Source organism: Tursiops truncatus, chromosome 15 (genome assembly GCF_011762595.2).
Source record: "Tursiops truncatus isolate mTurTru1 chromosome 15, mTurTru1.mat.Y, whole genome shotgun sequence".
Classification (NCBI taxonomy): domain Eukaryota; kingdom Metazoa; phylum Chordata; class Mammalia; order Artiodactyla; family Delphinidae; genus Tursiops; species Tursiops truncatus.
In genome coordinates, this window is record NC_047048.1 from 19,285,817 (window position 1) to 19,309,471 (window position 23,655).

Below are 23,655 nucleotides of genomic sequence, written 5' to 3' on the forward strand. Positions count from 1 at the left end.
ACGGGAGGACGCACCTGAATTTGACCCGGGTAAGCTGAACCCAGTGATTACTGTCTTTGAGGGGAAGGCAGGGTTGGGCAGGCCTACAGGGGAAGGAGAGTGGAGCCACAGCAGCAAGGCACAGCAGCTCAGGATGTCTAGAGCTAAGACACGTCCAGGGGCACGGAAGCTGTGTGGCCCTTGCGAGCTATATTTGGGGATGCATGACTGGACGTGTTACAATGTTTAGATCAACTCTTACAGGCTGTTAGTGACTTGAGGTCACAGACCCAGGGGAATGTCACGGTCAAACTAATGGCCTGGACTAAGGACTGAGGGACAGGCAATTGGGAGAGATTAAGAAAGATTTAGGAGTAACACAGTCGCTTAGGGACCAGAGCTGTTGTATTTAAGGACTAGGCAAACACCAAACCACTTTTTAATTTTTTAAATCAAACACTTTATTTTCACATAACAAGCGCAAAAAACTCCCAAACACTTTAACAATACAATTAACGCAGTTATGAAGTCAATTATATACTACTCAAAGCCCCAAAAGGTCAATCAGCTTAACGTTCCAAACATTTCCAGACGTGGTTTTTCAAAGCTACCTTTGGTTTTTGGAAAAACCAGTATGGAAGTCAATATACATTGAATGCATTGAACAACATTTGCTTATATTAAGGTGTCCACCAACATTAGCTTACACCTGGCAAGTTGGAGCATGATCTGAAGTCATACACTGAAATACGTACACAGGTTCTGCCCCGGAGCTCCTGCAGTGAGGAGGGAGGAGGGCCGTGAAGGGGGAAGAAGAAGGCCAGTCCAGGCTGTGGCATTTCTCGTTGTGTAACAGAGGTATGAGAGTTTAACACTAGAACACTGTCAAGTCATTAAGCTTCATGTTCCAAATGGTCTCTTGCTGAGGCTTGAGATGGGCACAAATGGTGGGGAAGATGAGTCACAGAAGAGTTTTGAGCGACAAAATCCCAAAGATGCTCAGAGGGCCGGAAGGAGCAAGCGACAGTTTCCCACTGTTCTCACATTATTTCAGGGTGAAATTGTGTATAAGTTCGGATAAAATATTCAAATATTTGCTTAGATTTTTACCAGTTGCTCTATGAGAACCCTCATACATAGCAACTTTGAAACTTTCATTATAAAAAAGAGCGTACAAATAAATTCACAAAAAAGAGACAATTAATGTTGAGCAGCCAAAAAGTCATGGTTTATTATATCTGAAGAAATTTCATAATTCAAACACAACCAAACTGTACATTTTACAATCACATTCTATTTGTAAACAGTTAAAAGCCACTGACTTCTTTTGCATCTTAGGACACAAACAGTTAGAATCAAGGCAATGAAATGATGGCAAATTCTGTACTGTTAAAATTTTTACCCTTGTTTAGTCTCTCTTCTTTGACTAAGCAAGCATTATAATACCATTTGTGGGCAAAAGAGGGGAAAGGAGAGAAAGAAATTTTAAAAATGGTGTAACTCGTTAGTTTGCAACAACATTTAAAATTTTCTTTATACAACGAACAATTCTGTAAGCCCAATACCTTGGTTACAGTATGCATAGTTACTGATTTCGGCTTTACGGTACAACAGTTAAACATTAACACAGTCACAAGAGAGCAGAAACATATAGAGCCACTTGATGGGATTACAAAAAAATTATTACCTACTGATTATTAGCAAACCATCATCACTCACTAATAAAAAGACAGCATCTGAAAGCAGAATCTCAAACTCCAGCTTTAAGCGTTTTTTTGTTTTTTGTTTTTTTTTCTTTTTGGCAGAGAAGATTCTTTAACAGAGCAATATGTAGTATCAGTGCTAAAAGTTGGGGTTTTTCTTTTTTTCCTATAAGAAACTACAAGGAGGTTTTTTTTTTTGTTGTTTTTTTTTTTTTTTTTAAAATGGGGAACTGGTTTTCCTGAGAACCATGCTCTTTGATTTAGGACAGGAATAGAAAAACAAAAGAACATGGCCAAATGCTGCTCCTTTTTCCCAGAGATAGAAAGCATCTTTTAAATCATCCTCCATTTTTTTTTTGTCTTTTAATTTTTTTTTTTAAATGATGGAAGAGTAAACATTTTTTTCTCAAAAAACAAACAAAAAAATCTGTAAACAAGAAGGTTCAACGTGGGAACCTTCAAAACAAAATGGAAAGCCTATTCAAAGTGCAGGGCCCGTCCTGGGTGGCAGGTGGGCTGCAAGTCACAGCTGTGGCCACAGTTTTTCAAACTGCAGAGCGAATTCTTTAGTTTTATAACATGAAAAAACTGGTGCAATACTTTCATTTATAGTCCTAAGTCAGTATCATAACTTGATCTTTTAAACTCCACGATACCACAATAAGGTAGGCAAACATCAAGGCATAGTAGAGAGCGCACACCTTTTAAGAACATCCTTGAGTAAACATTTACACTGGAACAGCTGCCCCCCCATATTGCCGATTAGACGGAGAGAACATCATTCAGTGCAAAGTTAAAAGCTCATACATTATCAGCCCAAAAAAATGGTTTTGCAAAAAGAAAGAAAGAAGAGAAAAAGAATGAATGGGGGGGGAGGGGTAGAAAGGGGAAAATTAAAAAAAAGAACCCAAAGGCTAAACATGATGAATATACACAAGTGAGCTCATTCTATACGGTGTAGCATGTATGGCGCTATTTGGGAGTGTAAATAGATAGATACCTTTTCACATTATAATATTGGCCTGCATGATTCAAGTATTCAAACTGATATGTTTCAGGGAAAACAAAGTGGAAAATGTGCAGAGAATAGCTGTTCCCACAGGTGGCCCTGGCTGCAGGCGGCGAGCCCAACTTAGTGCTCCTTTCTTTCGCGTCTTGAGGTCGCAGTTCTGAGTCGAGTCTACACTGTTACATGGACTCTCCACCCCCACCCAGGTGGTCAACAGAAAGAAAAGCGTTAATGGGGGACGGGCTGCTAATTCCCCGGGGGTCGCTGCTGCTTGGGGGACCCCACAAGCTTGTGGAATAATGTGGGGTCCCCCAGAGGGAAGTGCCGTGAAGCTCTCCACAGTTGGCTCCCGACAGCCCAGCACCATTCCAGTGATTGAGATCGGCCCGGCTGGAGAAGGAGTGGGAACAGTCGAGGGAGCCCAGCCGGCTCTGGCTGGACCCGAGGGACTGCCAGCTGGGAGAAGGGGTCAGAGACTGACTTTGTGCAAAGAAACGACTGATCTCCTCTTCACTGGCAAGCTCAGCAAGAATAGTAGTGTTCCCCAGTACACACCTGGAGGAGAGAGACACAAGCGGGCTAGCTGAGGGGTCTGGGTCAAAGTCAGGGTGACACTGTCTCTGCTACAAAAGCAGTGGAGGGCGAGAGGGAGAGGGCGGGGCACACAAGGACCCAGCGTGCCCTCCCTTCCAGCCAGCGTGTGCCCCGGAGGCTGCACACGGCGGGGGCACAGCGCCCAGGGCTCTCCAGGCCCAGCCGTGCCACCCGGTGCTGCTGTGGCACCAAGATCATGTCTTCTTGTCCCTAACAAGCAATTTAAGGGACTTTCTAGGGCCATTTGCATCTGGTGTGATGCATCCCTTTCTGAGCGCTGCCCCTGGAGCCCAAGGCACAGTGAGGCGGCAGCTTTTATGAAGCGCTCACTGCGGGACCCCAAGTGCTGGCCCAGAGATGGCACACAGAGTCACCAGCTGCACTTTCATACACACAAGGGAGCCCTAACGAGAGAATTCCAAACTTGCAATCCCAAGGGCATTTTCCAGGTGCCATGCGCAGAATGGCCAACTTACATGTGCAGAGACTTTTGTGCCTTCACTACCTCTTCTTTTGAACTGTAACGGACCAAAGCATTTCCATGCGGGAGGTTCAGGTGGAATGTGATCAGTGGGCCATGCTGCATGCACAGAGTGCGCAGAGTTGAGCCGTCAATCTAGGAAACAGAGCGTGGGAACTGCCAATTAGATGCACCGCTATGAAGACTGTCCGGGTAGGTTGTCCCAGGCTGGGACTCTGGTCCTTTCTCTCTTGCCCAAGGTTCTTCACTCCTGGTGCCACTCTTCACTGGGACTCACTGCTGTGACAGGGTACAGTGCCCCCCTCCCCACCTCCACTGGTCCCAGAGCCATACCTCTGTGGCCTCTAGACTCCTGGACATTCCCCAGATCCCCAATTCCTTAGTTAGTCACTGCCCCTGCTGTGGCTTCATGTCTTCTCTCTTCCCTGCCCTGAGGACAGGATGCATCAAGGCACTGCTCCCTGGGGAGGAGGGGGGTGGGCTCTTAACACCCAGCCTCCAGAGGAGGGGGCAGTCCAGGGACTAAGAAAATGTTCTCATCTAAAAGGGCAGACAAGTTTTCTCAAAGTGCAGTACAAGGACCACCTGCATCAAATCCATCTGAATGCCCTTATGGAAATGCAGGTCCCTGACCCTAGCCCAGATATACTAAATGAGAGTCTGTGGGGTGAGGCCTAGGACTCTCTATTTTCGGTCAGCTCCCGTGCATTTTACAGTGTAAAAACCACTGGGTCAGACCACCAGCCTGCCTGAGGCATCTGAAGACCATTCTCTGCTGTTTTCTCTGCCCGGCCTTGACATCTACTCAGCACCACTTTGGAAGGCCTGGGTAGTCCCCATCTCAGACTTCAACCAGAATGCAAACCTTTGCTTCCATGCTACCTGGCGTATCCACATAAGCCAGGATACCTGATGTTCTTACCTGAGGTGTAAGGTTTTTCAGAACAAGCCAATTTGTTATTCTCCCTGAGCTGCTCTCACCCCAGCTGGAACCTAAACAAGGAAGAAAAAGGACAAGTCAGTTTTCCAAGACTGTGGCCTGAATGACTGTTCAGGACAAACATACTCCAGTCAAACTGCAGACATTCAGGAGGACCATCTGGGCTCGTGGCGTCCTCCTCTTCCTTCTTACTTACCTGTGCGTCTACATGGGGTATTTTCTCTGTGGGCCCAAGATGCCGGCTCACTCCAGCTCTGACCAGGTGTTAGTTTCTGGGGCACGTGGCTCTGCCTCTGGGTGGAGGGGGCTCAGAGGGCTGCCAGCTCATCACACGGTGGGCTAGTGAACCAAAGGCCAGATGCCTTCGGGGTCTTCCCATTTATAAAGCTAGAACTATCGCAAATGGTAGCCTTTGGGGAATCGCCTCAGCTCACGATGATCTCAGGTTATCAACCGATGACTGCATGTACGTCCCACAGGGTGTGAAGTTCGAGGGGATTTAAGAGCTTGCAGTCGTCCAGACATTCCTCGTTTCAGTCTGGGCTACCACAGGGGCTCCACACCTGGCTCTCCTGCCTGGCCCTACAGCATCGTCTCTCCCTCCCAGCAGCAGAGCTTTAAGACATGATCAAGTCAATTCTGCCTACAACTACTTAAAAGTGCCTCAGACCTGATGAGGATGATTATAATTTATGTGACTTTCTGTTTGAATATAAAAAAAAAAATCCCACAAGGACTCAGAGGCAAAAAATATAGAAATCAATTTTCACTGCAAAGTAAAGGAGCTGTTACAGTGGAGGATTCCTGGACTGAGTGTCAATATTATGACATAGTGTGCGTGTGTGGTAACTGCAGTCATTGTAGCTTTTGTTGTGGTCATCCATTTACAATGCTTGCTGTCAGTTTATTTATCTCTTGTAAAAATAAAATACAGTGTGTGTGTGTTAAAAAAAAAAAAAAGAACTTAAAAAAAAAACAAAAAAACAGTGCCTCAGAAACACTCCGGGTGGCTTAGGAAGATGGCTGCGTGACACAGCTCGTGCCCACTCAGCTCGCCCTGAACACCACCCCTTGCCAAGCTCCAGCAACTCCAGCAGGAAACGCTTGTGCTTTCCCAGGTCTCTGTGCCTGGCACATGCTGCGCCCTCTGCTGGCCTGGCTGTGACTCTTACAGGCTTCCTGAGCCCATTCAACTCCACCAACCCTCCTGAGGGTGAGGGTGCCACCAGGCACTTAGCCGGCATCCAAAACACATCTGTGGCCTGAAAGAACCACTTACACACGACACCAATTACACTAACTTGCATTCAGTGGCTCAGAACAGACTCATGTGCTTTTTTCACATAATTAAAACTTTCCCCCAAAGGAAACACTGCAAGTTTTATTTCAGCCAATCACCTGTCCAAAGAAGAAATTATTAATGAGGTTTTACTGCAATTTTCAGCCTGGAGATGAGAAAGTTCGGTGCATTTGAGGGGTGGGGTAGAACGGATGAACTGGTAGACGAGCTCTGAGTTGTATATGTGGCTGTGTGTGTTGTGTACGTTGTGGGGAGGCGGGTGAGGACATGATGCCAGTACAAATCCAGTGCTAGCCATTTACGGAAGGAGTAGAGAGGTAAGGGAACCATCTGTCCCAGTTTTCCTGGGATAGTCTGGTTTAGGCCTGTACAGTTAATTAACAGCACCCCTTTTCACTCTCAAACGTCCCTGTTTAATCAATAAATTTTATGATCATCCTAAGTACAGGCCAAGCTTTCACCCAAACAGACCCCATTCTTCAAGGTCCAGGTGGGCTGCTCCCACCTCCCCGGGCTTGTCAGATGACACTTCTGCTCCATGTGACGTGGTATTATGACAAGTCTGCCATGAGCAGGAAGTTACTATACCTAATAAGATGAGCCCTTGAGGAACTTCTGAAAGAAAGGAGATCCCCATTCCATTAACTTTATCACTGACAGGTGTGTCTTTGGGGAAATGTAAGTAAACTGGGCAAAATTTAAAATAAAATTTAAGACTCTCAAAAGCATGGCAATTGCAGAAGATAGCAATGAACCAGGAATCTTACGTTAAGTTCTAATCTTACTTTATAGAGGATGCAACAGTCTGCTATTTAGGTCTCTGTTAAACTAGGCTGTTGGTACTGATTAGTGTTCAGCAAATAAACCACATGAAACCTTATGCATGTCGTCTTACCTGGGGTATACCTGGCGTCAGAATTTCCCCATCCTCCACCTACACGAAGGGGAGAATTATCCCACGTAGACAAGGGTGGCTTCTGACCAGTCAGTCCCGGAGGCGGGCGGGACGGAGCAGTGATGTTTTTAGGTGGCAAAGGGACCTTCCACAGCTCATGAGCCAGAGAGGTGTTTGTAACTGAACCAGGAGACCATGTCAATTTGGAATCACTATTTCTGGCTACTCAAAGGAAAAAAACAAAAGTGGGCAAGAGGGGAGATAAACGCTTTCAGAAAAGAGAAAATTTAAATAATGACAACACTCATTCCCCCACTAAAAGCAAATCAAACAAACAAAAAAACTTAAAAAAAACCCCAAATCAAACTAAACTGCAGAAGAAACAAAAAGCCAAAAGGAAACTGCTCCCTTGCCTCAAAACAGACTGTCTGTCTCATTAATAGTTTTAAGATCTGTGAAACCCTTAGTCCAGCGTATACAACTACATTGAACACTGCTTTGAGCTGCTCGAAAGTAGCAAGTGGGAACTCCATACCTTAACAACCATAATGAGCTGCTCAGGACCAACACTTAGGCCATTCGATTTAGCATTGTGTTATTCATTCATGAAAAAAGGACTACAAAAGCAGCCCTAACTCAGGGAATCTTCACAGCAGACATTCGCTGGGGGCTACTCTATGCTGAGCGCTGGGCTGCTGGGCGCTTGGTGTACGCTACCTCTAATCCTCACACACATTTTACTGAGGTTCAGAGAGGTTAAGCAACTTGCCTATGGGTCCAGTGCACAGCCAGGAACACAGAAAACTAAATCGAAATAATATCAAAAAAAATGAGAGAGCAGAAGGGGATAGAAAATTTTATAACTTCTGTCACCATCAATTATTTTTTCTACCTGCTCATAAGGAGCATGTCTTTAAGTCAGCACGTCTCAAAGTGTGATGGGAAGACTGGTCACAACACAGTTTATTACTGGTCTGTGACAGTACAAATACAGAAATTCAGAGTGAGCGTTTGTAAACTCTTAACAGCAATCTGATGCTGCTGTAACTCCCAAGTGTGTACTCCAGCAACTCGAAGTCCAGGTTTACTGTATTTTACAAAAGTTACCAGTTTGCAAAGGATTGGGCATTAAAAAAGTAAAAGGTCCTTCACTACAGATTGTTGAGGACTACTGCTTCGAACTAAATTATATTTAATCTGAGACAGCTCTCAGATGAGAGATTATTATTTTAGTAAATGATTACTAAATAAAATGATTATTTTAGTAAATGACTACTGGAGACAGTAAATTTTAAAAGGGGGCAAATGGTGTTAAAAATATCTTCCCAGGCTCAGAAATATACTCTCCCAGCACCCTGAAAAGAAGACTCTGAATCAAAAGAAGAGGTGAACACAACGGCCCTGGCCCCAGGTTCTGCCCCTTCCTCTGCCAGAGCCTTGGCAAACCCAGGACAAGGCCCACCTGAAGTGCTTTGTGCTGTACTGCTGAGGGGAACGTTGTAGTTGGAGGCACGAATGGATGACCAGGCACTAGTTGAAGGCAGCGTGGTGTTCAAGGATGAGGATGACCCTACACAGGAAAAGAGCACAATCAGTCATCCCCAGAGCAGGGGACATGGCATTCGAGAAGAAGCAAAAGCACCCAGTGGACCTGCACCTTAACAGTATGCCACAGAAAGGAAACAGCCATGTTCAGGGCCACGGGAACGGTGCCCATGACTGTAGCTTCCTTCCTGCCTTCAAAACAGCACGTGGAGAGCTTGCTCACTGTTTCCACCGTGGCTCAAGAGGTATCCCTCCCATTCCGGTCTTCTAATAACTGTCTGTGAGAACGCACCCCAACAATAGGATCCAGCAAGAGACAACGCAGCCCTGCTTCTCAGCAGTGGGCTCCACCAGGGCTCCCAGTCTGTCTCTGAACTCTAATGACTTCTTATTGGGCAGCTCACCAAGGTGCCCTGGCACTGGCACTACCAGTGAGCCAGGCCTCTGTCCCCTCCCATCGTGCCCTACATTCAGTCTCGAAAACCTAGCCTTTCTTCCTATTTTTTAAAAAAATCCCCTTGACCGCTACCCTAGTTTAGCTCCAGACCCGACCATTAATGGGGATCACTGCAACAGCTCCTGCTGCCAGACTCTTTCATTAACCACCAGGCTGTGAGGTTTTATTGCTGGCTCCGTCCCCACGTTCTCCTGTGAAGGCAGTGAGTGGCTTTAACTATTGCTATACACAGTTGGCTGCTAAACTCAGCCGTTTTAGAATGATGAGGATTCTCATCTTAACCACTGTGACCTGGCAAACACCTGGTAACACATTCTGTATTTAACAAAGCGCTGACTGTTCTACATTTTCTTTATTACAAACTGTTTAAGGGGACAGCTGTGAGGCTGTACGTTACAGAAAGAGAAGAGATCGTCACTCATTTCATTCACCTTTCTTCTACTGCATGCATGGAGTACTTACATATGCCTGGGGTGAAAGACAACCACGGGGTAGGTGGGAGGAGGATTTCATTGGATAACCCACTAAAAGTGCATCTGGACTGCAGCGACCCTTAAATTTTTCTTATTTTCAGTCTCTGGGAGACAAAGAAAGCCAATTCCTTCTCCAGATGAAAGTTCTTTAACATCCAGAGTGTATAAACAAATAATAATATAACATCTTCCATAAGAAACACCCATTTCTTAATAACCACAATACGGAAACTTGTTATAAAATGGGTAACAACCTTCAGTTGTTAATAGTTACTGGAAAGCAAGTGTCTGCTGGTCCTCTGCGTTTACCACATCAAGTGATAATAAATCCTCATCATTTTAAAAGTGGCTGAAGAGTCACCCACGGGAAACCGAGAATTCTGTTATCCCTGTCACAAGCCCCTTGGAGGTCAGGCGCTGTGCTGTGCTGGAGTGACTCTCGCTGCTCAAACTTTCACATCTACTTTGAGCCACTGTCCTGCATCATTCAGAAATCCTGAGTCGTATCCGCCTACATACCACTGTTCCTGTCCCTGAGGTGGTCGACTTCCCGCACAGTATTAATTGAAAGATTGTTTATGACACTGCCAGGAGTGACATAAGGGTCAGTTTCAGGGTCAATGTTTGGATAACCTTTCCATGGTTCACCAGGGCGAAATTCTGGAAATAAAAATTTAAAATTAGTTCAGGCTTAATCATCAGCTGAAAATCCATCGGTAACTACCCAAAAGTTTTATTCCTAAAGTCTATGCAATTATCAAATATCTCCCAATACTCTCAAATTATTTTCCAATACCCTAACAGGCTGACTCAATATCACAATTAATATACTGTTTTTTATGAATAACTTGCAACTTTTTTCTGGGTTTATATATCCTTAGAAGTAACACTTTAAAAAAAAAAAAGTAACACTTCAAAGTGCTTTATTACAAATCACAAAGCCACAGCAAGTTGGAGAGGACGAAACAGGTCATAGGTGCATTTCTGGTGATTCCTCAGTAAATGCAAATGCTGTCACCTCTGTCCCCAGACACAGCTAGAGAAGAACAAGGAATGAAGGTTTATATCATTCTTCGCGCTGGCCTAATCCCTTTGTGGGACTAACCCCGCCTTCACAGACTGGAGCATAAAGGCGCTGGCAATGGGCCAGGTCACTCATCAGCCCAACACCTGGGCTCAACTTCCCTTTCCCATTTCTGTGTTCTTCCTCATCCTTCGCGTAGTTCAGTCCAATCACAGATTCAGGGCCAAATCATTAGTATATCTAGAGGTATCGAAACCTTAATGGACACAAACTCTAATAAAAGAAGATGTCGGCATTTTACCTGGTGGCCAATTAACACTGCTAGAGCCGTTAGGCGATTTGGCACGTGGCCAGCCATCTCCTACTGAACCCGGAGGACTGGCTGGTGAAGTACTGCTGTTCATAAAGTCATAGGGAACAAATGGAGACTCTTCCAGCCTGAAACCACTTGAAATAGCACCTAAAGAGAGAAAATGGAAGGGAAATGTGACCAAAATATAGTATCACATTTATTTCTTGTAGTTTGTCAAATATAGTAAGAAAACTTTTCATTAGATCTGTGGGTTCCAAACTGTCCTGTAGATTATGTGAAGATGTGAGGAGAAAAGAAAGCCCTGTGCTTTCTTCCAGATTTCAATCACTTCTAGCCTCTGATATGAATGAGGCCCTTGCCCACAACGACAGTATATTTTCACAAAAAGCCAAGTAAATGGACAGAGGGCAGAAGGAGAGAATGTGTGTCAAGGAGGGGGCAGGGACAGCATGGAGAGTCTGGGGGAAAAGATTCTAGCCAGTGGGTGCGGCCTGCACAAAGACTTGAGGAGAAAAACTGTTCGGCACATTTGAGGAACTGAAAGATCATTCTGCCTGAAAAACAGTAAACGGGAGAGAGAACAACATGAAGGAGTGGGGCCCTGATCTTGAAGGGCAGGGATGACCAAGTACATTTTGTTTTAAATGCTTGGAATTCAAAGATCCTGAGGTGGGGTGTGCACACTCTAGCTGTCCCAGGCCCTACCACTCCAGACTGGCCTATGCCCTGCCTGTTCCCCGAAAGCATCAGAATTTACAACACCCTCAGACAGGGCTTTGTAGGACTTGGCAAGGAGTTCTTTATGCTGAGGGGTTTTAGGAAGGGAAGTAATACAATCCCATTTGTTTTGAGGTCACATTTGCTGCAGTGTGGAAAATGGAAGGAAGGCTAGCATAGAAGCAGGGAGACCATTAGGAGACACAACAGATGCATAAACTATGTATTTTGGAAGCAGAATGGGTACTATTCACAGATGGACTCAATGTGCAGACTGGAGAAAGGAAGAAATCAAGAATGTCTCTTAGGCCCAAATACCCATCAACAGATGAATGCACAAACATAATGTGGTACATATTGTCCAATTCAACTATAAAAAGGAGTGAAATACATGTGCATGCTACAACACGATGAACCTCGCAAACATTACGCCAAGCCAAAAATACCAGTCATAAAAGACCAGATATTATATGCTTCCACTTATATGAAATGTCCAATACAGACACATCTACAGAAAACAAAAATATCAGTTTTTACTTATGGCTAGAGAGATGGGAAAATGGAGGTGGGAGAAATGACACCTAAGGGGTTCTTCTAGGGTAAGGAAAATGTTCAAAAGTTGATTGTGTGGGGCTTCCCTGGTGGCGCAGTGGTTAAGAATCCGCCTGCCAATGCAGGGGACAGATTCGAGCCCTGGTCTGGGAAGATCCAACATGCCGTGGAGCAACTAAGCCCGTGCACCACAACTACTGAGCCTGCGCTCTAGAGCCTGCGAGCCACAACTACTGAGCCTGCGTGCCGCAACTACTGAAGCCCGCGTGCCTAGAGCCTGTGCTCCGCAACAAGAGAAGTCACTGCAATGAGAAGCCCATGCACCGCAATGAAGAGTAGCCCCTGCTCACCGCAACTAGAGAAAGCCCACGTGCAGCAACAAAGACCCAACGCAGCCAAAAACAAGCAAAAAAAAAAGTTTAAAAAAAAAGTTGATTGTTCGATGGATACCCAACTGAGAATGTTACTGAAAGCCACAGAATTTTATACTTTAAAAGGAGAAATTGTATTATATGTAAATTATCTCAAACTTTTTGAAAAAGAGAATGCCTCTTAAACTTCTAGCTTTAATAACTTGATTGAAGGAGGTACAATTTCTGGAATGGGGAGGAGCAAGGGTGAAGAAAGTAAAACAGAGCAGGTCCCTGTGTGGCCCTCCCGTGTACAGAAGCCATTCCATGTCCCCCATTTCTTGTTTGTAGAAAAAAGGTTTCAGCCTCCTAGACCTTCCCTGAGCCCCAAAGGGCAGATTCAAACAGTTACTAATCTGGGGAGTGAGGGAATGCAGAAACAAAGGAAAGGCAGTCAAGAAACAATAGTGTAGCCACCGGCCGGATCCTGGTTCCTCCTCAAAAGATATACATCACAACCTGATAGAAATCTGAGTTCTTCTACAGGAACTGAGGCCCCCAACCCAGGTGGAGGATGGTAACTTCAGGCTGATCACAAACACTGGACCACAGACTGGATGGGACCAGAGGGCTAACGACTGAGACTCCTGGAACACCACCGTGTTATTTCCCCACCAATCAACCAGAGGAAGGTTACACCCCCTGTAGCCCCCCCACCCCAATTTCGCCTATAAAAATTCTTCCCCCCCTTAAAAGCATTGGGGAGTTTGCACTTTTTGAGCACAAGCTGTCCATTCTCCTTGTTTGGCCTTGCAATACTCCTTTCTCTACTCCAAACTCTGACATTTCAGTTTGTTTGGCCTCACTGCGCATCAGATGAACTTGGATTTGACAACAGAAGGAAAACCAAGTGTCTTGTCCATTCATGTAGAGTTTGAAACAGATGTAAGGAAAGCCCTGGTTCATGGACTCAAGGCTGCTCCAGCTATGAGCTTCTGGTAAAATACAAGACCTCATGCCACTCACTGGTGGGCACTAACCTATCCCGGACATGATTCAGTTATTCCACCAATTCCATTTCCCTCTCTTCTCTGGCTTCCTCATCTAGTTATTACTTTTATCGTAGTGAACTCTGTATCTTAGGCTAATTAAAACCACTTGGAAATACAGTGGGATATATAAAGTAGTAGTTGCAAGTAATACAGTAAGTAAGCATAACTGCCAAATCTGAAGTGATTAATTCTTACACAAGAACCAGCAATGATGAAAGCATCCGCCCCCCTTTTTAAAAAGAAACAATATCTACTTATTCAAACTTCATTTTATTTAAAAGGACAATAGACACAACTTAAGCGGCAGCCATGATCCAATTACATTCTATTAGACACTGCATGGGAGAGCATCAGAAAAATGAAATGTAAAATTTATGTGGTAGGTTTAGTTTACGCAAATAGAGCTGGATTTACACTGGAGAAATGGTGCCGTCTTAGAGGTAGGGCACTCATGAGATGACGATGACGGCAATAACAATAATGATGAAAGCTGAGACCCACTGGCCACTTATGTGTCTAACCCTGTTCTAGTGCTTAGGCGCTTCAGAGTTACTGCCTTATCAATCCTCAAAACATCATAAGCATTACTATTATTACTCCCATTTAGCAGATGAGGGACCAAAGTTCAAAGGTTAAGCTACTTGCCAGCAGCTAATAAACAGCAGAGCTAATTAGGAGCGGAGGCAGGCGTCAATTCTAGGGTCCATATTTATTTTGACATTTTGCCATTGTCTCAGCTCCCACTCCCTCTCTTAAGGAAAATTCCAAACAAGATATACCACTGTGTGGCAAATTAGCTTAGAATTCAGGGCTGCTTGATTTCATGTTTCAATGTTCCTTCAATTACATGACAATTTCACCTTTAATTTCTGATAATCATCAGTCCAATGTGTACAAACCAGCAAACTGACCTTTAAGCCAAGTTTAGTCAAAGTTTCAAGATAAAATCCAATGAAAAGGGAAGGAATGAATGTAACAAAATATCCTTTTAATACTAATCAGAGGAACAATGATTTGGTGTTACTTAAGTCAGAAAACAAGAGTCTCCCCTGGCTCTTCCCTATTATTTTAAAATCACTAAGTCCTGTCAATCCTGCTGCCTACCTAGCTCTTTTTTCTCCTCCTGTGATTGCAAAGATTTCTGAATTACTTTGTTTTGGGTCCCCTTGTATATAGCATAGAGTCAGATTTTGCTTTATGATCCAATATGAATTTCTTTTAATTTCTTTATAGATTCTTTAAAAACTCTTTGAAAATGTTGATTTATCTTTTCTGAAACTGTGGAAGGCTTATAGTTTTTGTTTAGTGGGTATCTTTATAACTTACACATTTAATCTTCATTTCTTTTTAAAATATTTTGATTGAGATGTAATTGACATACAACATACTAGTTTCAAGTGTACAACATAATGATTTGCTATTTGTATATATTGTGAAATGATCATATAGCTTTTGAATAATGACACATGAGATCAGACTACTGTCATCTCGTTTGACCACGCTCTGGATTAGGCAGAAGTTTCCTAACTAATCTCTCTGTCCACTTCTACTCCCCAGTTCTTCACACTGCCTCTTCAAAAATGCCAATCTGATCATGTCACTTTCCAGCTTAAAACTCTTCAACAGTTCTCCATTACAGAGGAGTAAAATTCAAACTCTTCAGTAGTTTGTAAGGCTCTTAAAACTCTAGCCTCTACTAACGCTTTATGGTTTTCCCTCCTTTGACCTCTGCCTGGCTAATGCCTGTTTATCCTTCATATCTCAGCTTAAGGGATCACAGGCCTCCTGGAAACCATTCCCAATTGCCCTCAACTAACTCTAAGACTAAAATAAATGTATTCCAGCTCCTGAACATTGTACTTTTCTCTGGCAATGAGGAGGGGAAAGGGATTTTCTAAACTCTGGTAAGTCACAGAATCTTAGGACCATAAAGTATCACAAATACCCCAGTCCAAACCTCACTTGACCCACAATTCCCCTGTTAAGCGGCCTTGCCTCCACTCTACTCTACTTCCCTTAATGAATCTCGCTTTTTGACTCTGGAAGGTGTAGAGTAAAGGGTCAGCACAGGGCTAGACTGCACATGGCAAAGAGCTTCAGACTAGTCCTTGATGGCTCCTGGGTTCCTGTAACTCACGGAATAGCACGCCAGGTTAAGAGTTCCTCTGCATACATTGGGCCATGGCCATGCCAGAGAGTTTATGATAACAATGTGATTTATGGTGAACATCTGTTTTTGTTTGCATGGGCCTGGGTCACGCTGTTTTGGTCTGAACTCTGAAGGGTCTGCAGGGGGTTGGAGATTGACAAGCAGGTGTGCTCCATGTCTACACAACTGACCCCTGACAAAAAAATGAGGACACTAAGGCTTAGCTGAGCTTCTCTGGCTGGCAATACTTTGTACATGTTGTCACACATTGTTGCTGGGAGAATTAAGTCCGAGAAACTGCACTGAGAGAGGACAACAAAAGGCTGCTCCTGGTTTCTCCTGGACTCTTTTCTATGCGCCTTTTTCCTTTGTTGATTTTAATCTGTATTCTTCTGCTCTAATAAACCATAAGCATGAGTATTTCCGTTTTTCTGAGTTCTGTGAGTTCTTCTAGGAAACCAGTGTACATGGGGATCTCTGACACGGAAGATTCTCTTGAATTTGCCCTTTCTTCTCTGCTCCACAACTATCTTACTAGCCCTCTAAGCTTCACTAGATGGGGATAAAAATAGAACCCACGTAAGATTGTGATGCAAAAGATCAGAGCCAGCCAAGCGTCCCCACAGGCCTCTCCTGTTTCCAGGCTCAGCCCATCTCAGCCCAGCCTGACTACTGCTATCGGATCATTCCCGCTTAAAAAGTGATCTCTACACTACTCTGGTACTATGGAAAAACAACCCCCGTTTTCTACAACATGGAAATACAAATGCCAATAAGGCCAATCAGGTTTTATATACAAGTGAAGCAACCTGCCTACAGAAAAAAAATCCCATGGTCCCTCCTCAGATAGAAACATGACTACAGGGAAATATTCCCCTGGTTAGGGAGTACAGAAAAATATTTCTCCACCAATGGGAGGGAAGGCACAGGTGTGAGGGGAATGGGAAGAATGAGCCATGGGCAGCAGCCACTCAACTCTGGGTGGTGACTGCTCTGGAGCTTGGTGCTGGCAGACCTTCACATTTCTCCAGAGATGCCAGAAATCTGAATCTGTACGTGAAATTTCCTGAATGTTTAAACAGATGCTGGTTCAAAAAAAATATTTTCAAAATAGTGTGTAACAAAGCATAACACTCAGACCAGTTTTGGGATCTCTTCTAGAATACAAAGTTGGATGCCAATTTTATTTTTATAAGGACAAAAGAACAAACTGCACCAAAATAATAATGGAAATAAGACGATGAACATTTCTCTATTTTTTTAATATAAGGAAAACTGAAAACAAATAAAAAGAGTGTGCCTGAGAAGAAGATTCTAAGTCTCTACCAGGAGAAAGAGAGATAGTAAGAGAAGGAAGAGAACCACAGAGCCAAGAGGAGCGCTTCTGGGAGAAAATGATAGTATAAACAATTAGAGAATTATTATAGTAAGAAAAAGCACTTTCTTTAAACAGACTGAAAAGCTTAAAAAAAAAAAAAACCCAAAAAACAAAACCCCAACCTTTTAAGACTTGAAATTTAGAGGGTTCTTATATACAGATATAAAACCAACCTGGTCTTTCTTTCTAGAGATGAAGACCAAAACCACACCAGGTCAAGGTATATTTCTGAAGTCATTTTTACAAGGAAGGAAAAAATACAACAATGAAGAAAGAATAAAAGCAACCACAGAGAAGAAATTCTATCAAACAGTCTTGATTTTTAAGGGGATAAAGTAAAAGTCTGGAGATCTCAAAATAGTATCCATGAAGGGAAGACTACTAGTCTTGGGCTGCTTCACATTAGTTACAGGGCCTGCTAAAGTAAAGAAAATGAGAACATTTCGGGGGTGGGGAAGCATATAAAATTTTTGTAATTTTTATTAACAATACAAAAATACTTTAAAAAAAGAAAAACTGACAGTTCCAAGATGTCAAGTTAAGTAAATAAAGAATAGTAGAATAAACTCACACTTATGGTCAATTAATCTACGACAAAGGAGGCAAGAACATACAATGGAGAAAAAGACAGTCTCTTCAATAAGTGGTGCTGGGAAGACTGGACAGCTGCATGTAAAAAAATGAAATTAGAACATTCTCTAACACCATATACAAAAATAAATTAAAAATTGACTAAAGACCTAAATGTAAGACCAGAAACGATAAAACTCCTAGAGGAAAACATAGTTAAACACTCTTTGAGATAAATCCTAACAGTATTTTTTTGGATCCGTCTCCTAAAGCAAAGGAAATAAAAGCAAAAATAAAAAAATGGGGCTTCCCTGGTGGCGCAGTGGTTAAGAATCCTCCTGCCAATGCAGGGGAGACGGGTTCGAGCCCTGGTCCAGGAAGATCCCACATGCCGCAGAGCAACAAAGCCTGTGCGCCACAACTGAGCCTGCGCTCTAGAGCCCGCGAGCCACAACTACTGAGCCCGTGTGCCACAACTACAGAAGCCCACGCACCTAGAGCCTGTGCTCCGCAACAAGAGAAGCCACTGCAATGAGAAGCCTGCGCACCGCAACGAAGAGTAGACCCTGCTTGCTGCAACTACAGAAAAGCCAGTGCGCAGCAACAAAGGCCAGATGCAGCCAAAAATAAATAAATAAAATAAATTTATTTTAAAAAAATAAACAAAAATAAACAAATGGGACCGAATTAAACTTAAAAGCTTTTGCCCAGCAAAGGAAACCATTGACAATGAAAAGACAACCTAATGAATGGGAAAAAATACTTGCAAATGATATGACTGATAAGGGGTTAATATCCAGAATATATAACAGCTCATACAACTCAACATATAAAAAAAAACAACACCCAATTTAAAAATGAGCAGAAGACCTAAACAGTTTTGCAAAGAGGACATGCAGATGGCCAAAAGGCACATGAAAAGATGCTCAACATCACTAATCATCAGGGAAATGCAAATCAAAACCACAATGAGATATCAGCTCTCACTGTCTGAATGGCTATCATCAAAAAGACCACAAACAAAAATATTGATGAGGATGTGGAGAAACGGGAACACTGTGCACTGTTGGTGGGAATGTAAATTGGCACAGCCGCTGTGGAAAACAGTATGGAGGTTTCTCAAAAAATTAAAAATACAACTACTAATGACCCAGCAATCCCACTTCTGGGTATATATCCAAGAGAAATGAAAACAGGATATCAAAAAGACATCTGCACGTTTATTGCATCATTATTCACAATAACCAAGATATGGAAACAACCTGAGTGTCCATCAATGAATGAAGAAGGTGTTGTATACACATACAAAGGAATAATATTCAGCCTGGAGAAAGAAGAAAATTCTGCCATTTACAACAACACGGACGAACCTTAAGGGTATTATGTTGAGTAAAGTAAGTCAGACAGAGAAGGAAAAATACTGTATATCACCTATACGTGGATTCTAAAAAAATACAACAAAGTAGTGAACATAACAAAAAAGAAACAGATTCAGATATAGAGAACCAGTGGGGACAGGGGCAAGATAAGGACAGGGGATTAAGAGGCACAAACTATTAGGTATAAAATAAGCTACAAGGATATACTGTACAACACAAGGAACTTAGCCAATATTTTGCAATATCTACAAATGGAGTATAACCTTTAAAAGTTGTGAATCACTATATTGTACACCTGTAACTTATATAATATTGTACATCAACTATATTTTAATTAAAAAAAAGAATAACAGGAACATACACTGAAGTAAAGGAGAAAGAGCATCAACCTCCTTATTCTGAAAAAGAGAACGTTACTAGAATATGTTCATTAGATTGCTATGTATACAAGAATAAAACTATCTGTTTAAGCTAATTACTAAAAAACAAAAACTAACTGCTCACATTCCAGGTTTATGCAAAATCAAACAATAAAATGCATGATGAAAAAATAAAAAACAGATACTAAGTTTAAAAAAACAGAGAAGATAAAATACAAAATTAAAATATAAAATTACTAATTGAATTGACTGAAAAACAAACTTATGATAATAGGCTGCTTATAAGAAGACATCACCACCCACTACCTGCATGTCACGTGCCAGGCAATGAGGTAGGAGCTTAATAGTTATTATCTCATTCAATCCTCAACAGTTCTATGATGCACCATTTCCACTTTACAGATGCAAACACTGTGGCTTAGAGGTTAAGAACTGGGATCAAATCCCAGGTCTATCTGCCTTCAAAACCTATGCTGCGGGCTTCCCTGGTGGCGCAGCGGTTGAGAGTCTGCCTGCCGATGCGGGGGACACGGGTTTGTGCCCCGGTCCGGGAGGATCCCACATGCCGCAGAGCGGCTGGGCCCGTGGCGCGCTGGGCCTGCGCATCCGGAGCCTGTGCTCCGCAACAGGAGAGGCCACAACAGTGAGAGGCCCGCGTACCACAAATAAAAAACCAAAAAAATCCCTATGCTGCATGATGACATGCCACTTATATAACGCATACCATATACATACCAGTATGCCCTCAGTAAGTATGCTGAGCACTTGAGAATGTATGATATACACTACACCTAAAACAGCAGTGTGAGGAAGGAAACATTTTTACAAAGAAACTGAGGGTCAGACATGCAAAACAGACATGGAAAAATTCATTTTAATCAGAGTAGACAGAAAACCATACGGCAGAGACATTTTTCTGGGTCTCCACGTCCTAACTCTCTACCCATTCTTCTCCAGGTTTCTTTACTACCACTGGCTCTAGGATTGTGTGTCCTTATTCCCTTCTATGCGCCATCTCTCTGGGCAACCTCATCCATGTCGACGACATCAACATTCTGATGAACACAAAATCTTACTCTCGCCCAGATTTTTCTTCTGAGTACCAGGCCTCTAATTCTCATTTCTTACTGGGCTTTTCCACGTTGAGCTATCCCTAAAATACCACACTCAACAAGTCTAAAATCCATCCATTATCTGTCCCAGCAGGCCTGCTTCAATTCCTACATTTACTCTACCATTAACTGCATTACCGGCCACTCATCCTTTCACCTAGCAAATGTCCCCCGAGTGCTGCAATGTGCTCAGTGGGGCTACAGGTAAGCAAAGCATGGACTCTCTCCTCCAGGAATTTATGTCCTGTTACGGAAAAAGGCCTAAATGGATACTAACACAAGACAGATACACATAAGAGGTGCTATTCAAACACAAAGCCTGGAAGAGGCTTCTTGGAAATGACTCTTGAGCCCAGGGTAAGGTATAGGGTTGGACTGAGGAAGGCAAGAAGCACAGGAGGCACATCACAGATAATCATATATTTGCAGAATGAATTAAGTTAGTTACCAAGCCCTTCTGTCCTTAATTCTAACACTCTCTTCAATGCATTCTGTCTTCTCATGCCCGTTGCCCTCTGTCTCACTTAGACTCCTTTAAGCCTTAGGTGCCTTTATATAGCCCTCATTTTCATGTTTAAAGTGATTTTTTGGCACAAAAGTTTTCCATGATTGCTCAATACCTACTATTGCAGCTACACCTTCCTCCTTTCTCTCACTTGTACCTTCACCCCCAGACATGCCCACCTAGCAGAGCTCACCGGGAGGTCCTGTCTTTGAACGTTTCACATGCTATCCTCTCCATGGTGTTCTTTCTCCACTCCTTTGGTAAACTTGAAGACTCAGTTCAGACCCATGGTTTGTTACTCCTGCCTCACTTCCCCAGTAGATTTCACATTCTTATACCGTTTATCCTATTGTATGTATTAACTTTTAGGCAGCTATCACAGTGTAGTAAAGCTGTTTACATGTTTATTCTTGCTACCAAACAATGAGCTTCTTCAGGGCAAGTATTTTTACTTGTTTACATAGTCAATGTGCACATGTATGTACATATGTATCTATGTACCAGGTGGCCTAGCACAGTTCTTGGAAAGCAGAAAATACTCCATTAACAATTACTAGATGAATGGAAAGGAACTGTCAGAAATCAAATTATGGTGGAAGTTTTTAATCCCTTACACCAGATTAAATTGAGTAAATGTTAAGTAGAACACTAAAACAATAAAATAATAGCAAAAAACTAAATGATCATCTAAAGAGGGAATAATTAAAAAATAAATGGGTAATCCGACCTGTTTTTCACAATAGCACAATAAAGGTCATTTTTTTTGGTTTTAACTAAGACTTAATAACTAATAAAGCACTTTTTAATAATGAGAAAAGGTTCTTAAGAGAATTTAGCTATGAAAAAATACATATATAAAATAAAATAAAGCCTAAATTTAATATTCTACAGTTATTTTTTTAAAAGTCAAAATATAAGAATGCATTTTATACCATGTTTGCTGGAGTTTTGATCCAAAGATGTGTTCACAGAAATGCTGTCCACTGTAGTCCACTTCCTTAGTCTTGACTGTGGCTCTTTAATACTGTTCATATCCATATTTACATTCAAGTTTGAGTTCAAGCCTAAAAATAAGATAATAATTTTAAAAAACCACTTTATAAAATATAGCGTATTTTCCTTCTGGTACCACAACTTTCATTTTCTAGAAAAACATATGTAGCTAATCTAATGTTTTCAATCCTAATGTTCCTTAATAAATACCATCCTGCAAATGTGGCACAGCCAGAAGATTATAGACAAAGGCAAGGCAGGCAGGACAGACACTCTGGACTCCTGGCCGATGCCACGCAGAAACAACGTCAGAAGAGCGAACCATGGCTAGATTATCAAAGAAAGCAACACACAGAAATCCTAAATAGCTTGTCTAACACTCATTAATATAACATTTTCAAAACTGTTAGTACCATAAAACTGTTAGTACTATAATTGCATTAACTGTGGGAAACTACTCCATATAATATTGATTATTTTTAAATTCCTTGGCAAAATAACAGAAAATTCTACGACAGCCGAATATTAAAGTTTATCTCTCTATTAAAATATACCTCTTTAGGTACTTCCCAAGAGAAGAATTACATATGATCACTTTCAGTTGCTAACTTTTGCTTATAAACAATTTTCAACTGCCTGACCCGCCAAAGGATAGTATCATTTAAAAGTAAAAATGTCCTGCTCTAACAATTGTACCTTAGGGCGAGACTCCCATATCCCAAGGTGCAACTTACTTGAACTCTGCTGATGACACACATCAGACTTAGATATTCTCTTGGAACAAAGATGGAAATTTCTATCTGAGATACTACAGTCAGAAAACTGACCATTAAGCCAGTGTTTCTTAAAGTGTGATCCTGGGCACCATCATCAACAGAATAATCTGAGATGCTTGTTAAAAATGGAAACTTTTCGGAATTCCCTGCTTCCACTGGGCACGGATTCGATACCTGGTCGGGGAACTAAGATCCCAAAGGCCGTGCATTGTGTCCCGCCCACCCCCCCTCCCCCCCGCAAAAAGAATTGATGATAGATGTTTTCTTAAGCTTAAGTATGCACAGGGTAAGAAATTACAAATATAGGGACTTCCTTGGTGGCGCAATGGTTAAGAATCCACCTGCCAATGCAGGGGACACAGGTTCAATCCCTGGTCCAGGAAGATCCTACGTGCCACAACTACTGAGCCTGCGCTCTAGAGCCCATGAACCACAATTACTGAGCCCTTGTGCCACAACTACTGAAGCCCGCACACCTAGAGCCCGTGCTCCATAACGAGAAGCCACCGCAACGAGAAGCCTGTGCACCACAACTAGAGAGAGACCGTGCACCACAACTAGAGAGAGCCTGCACACCACAACTAGAGAGAGCCCGGGAGCAGCAATGAAGACCCAACGTAGCCAAAAATAAATAAATTTAAAAAATACAGTTTAAAAAAATAATAATAATTTTAAAAAGTATATAAATGGGCACACAACGAAAAGTCAGGGTGAGTTCTTAAAAAGTAAGTCAGGTTCTATTACTTTCTTGCTTCAATCTTCCAAGTGCTGAAACTCACACTAAGATCCTGCATGCCATGTGGCACGACCAAAAAAAAAGAAAAAAAAGTTTTCAGTGGGAGCCAGAATCTTCATTTAACACACATCGAGGTGGTTCTTAATCTAAAGTTTCAAAACAAATGGTTTTTAGATACTTGGGTCTGATGAGTCCCTGTGATACCAGGTCAAGCTTAAAACTTTAATAATATAAATTCTCTAATACCACCCCTATTTGGAGAGAGTAATTAAATTTGCTGCTCTCTGGACTCA

At 42.4% G+C, this 23,655-nt stretch overlaps 1 protein-coding gene across 18 annotated transcripts in view; it reads right to left on the reverse strand.

Annotated features, from left to right (window-relative positions):
- Nucleotides 1-415: 415 nt before the first annotated feature.
- TNRC6A (trinucleotide repeat containing adaptor 6A) overlaps nt 416-23,655 on the reverse strand; it is a 211,240-nt gene continuing 188,000 nt past the window's right edge. For 17 of the 18 annotated variants that reach the window (XM_073792197.1, XM_073792195.1, XM_073792200.1 and 14 more), the window contains 8 exons: nt 21,790-21,921; nt 10,702-10,860; nt 9,896-10,036; nt 8,364-8,471; nt 6,902-7,123; nt 4,689-4,759; nt 3,762-3,901; nt 416-3,246 (listed from right to left, as the gene is read on the reverse strand). In XM_073792197.1, the coding sequence (XP_073648298.1) occupies nt 2,871-3,246; nt 3,762-3,901; nt 4,689-4,759; nt 6,902-7,123; nt 8,364-8,471; nt 9,896-10,036; nt 10,702-10,860; nt 21,790-21,921 (1,349 nt within the window). In that variant the 3' untranslated portion in view covers nt 416-2,870. The other variant, XM_073792201.1, reaches the window with a different exon arrangement.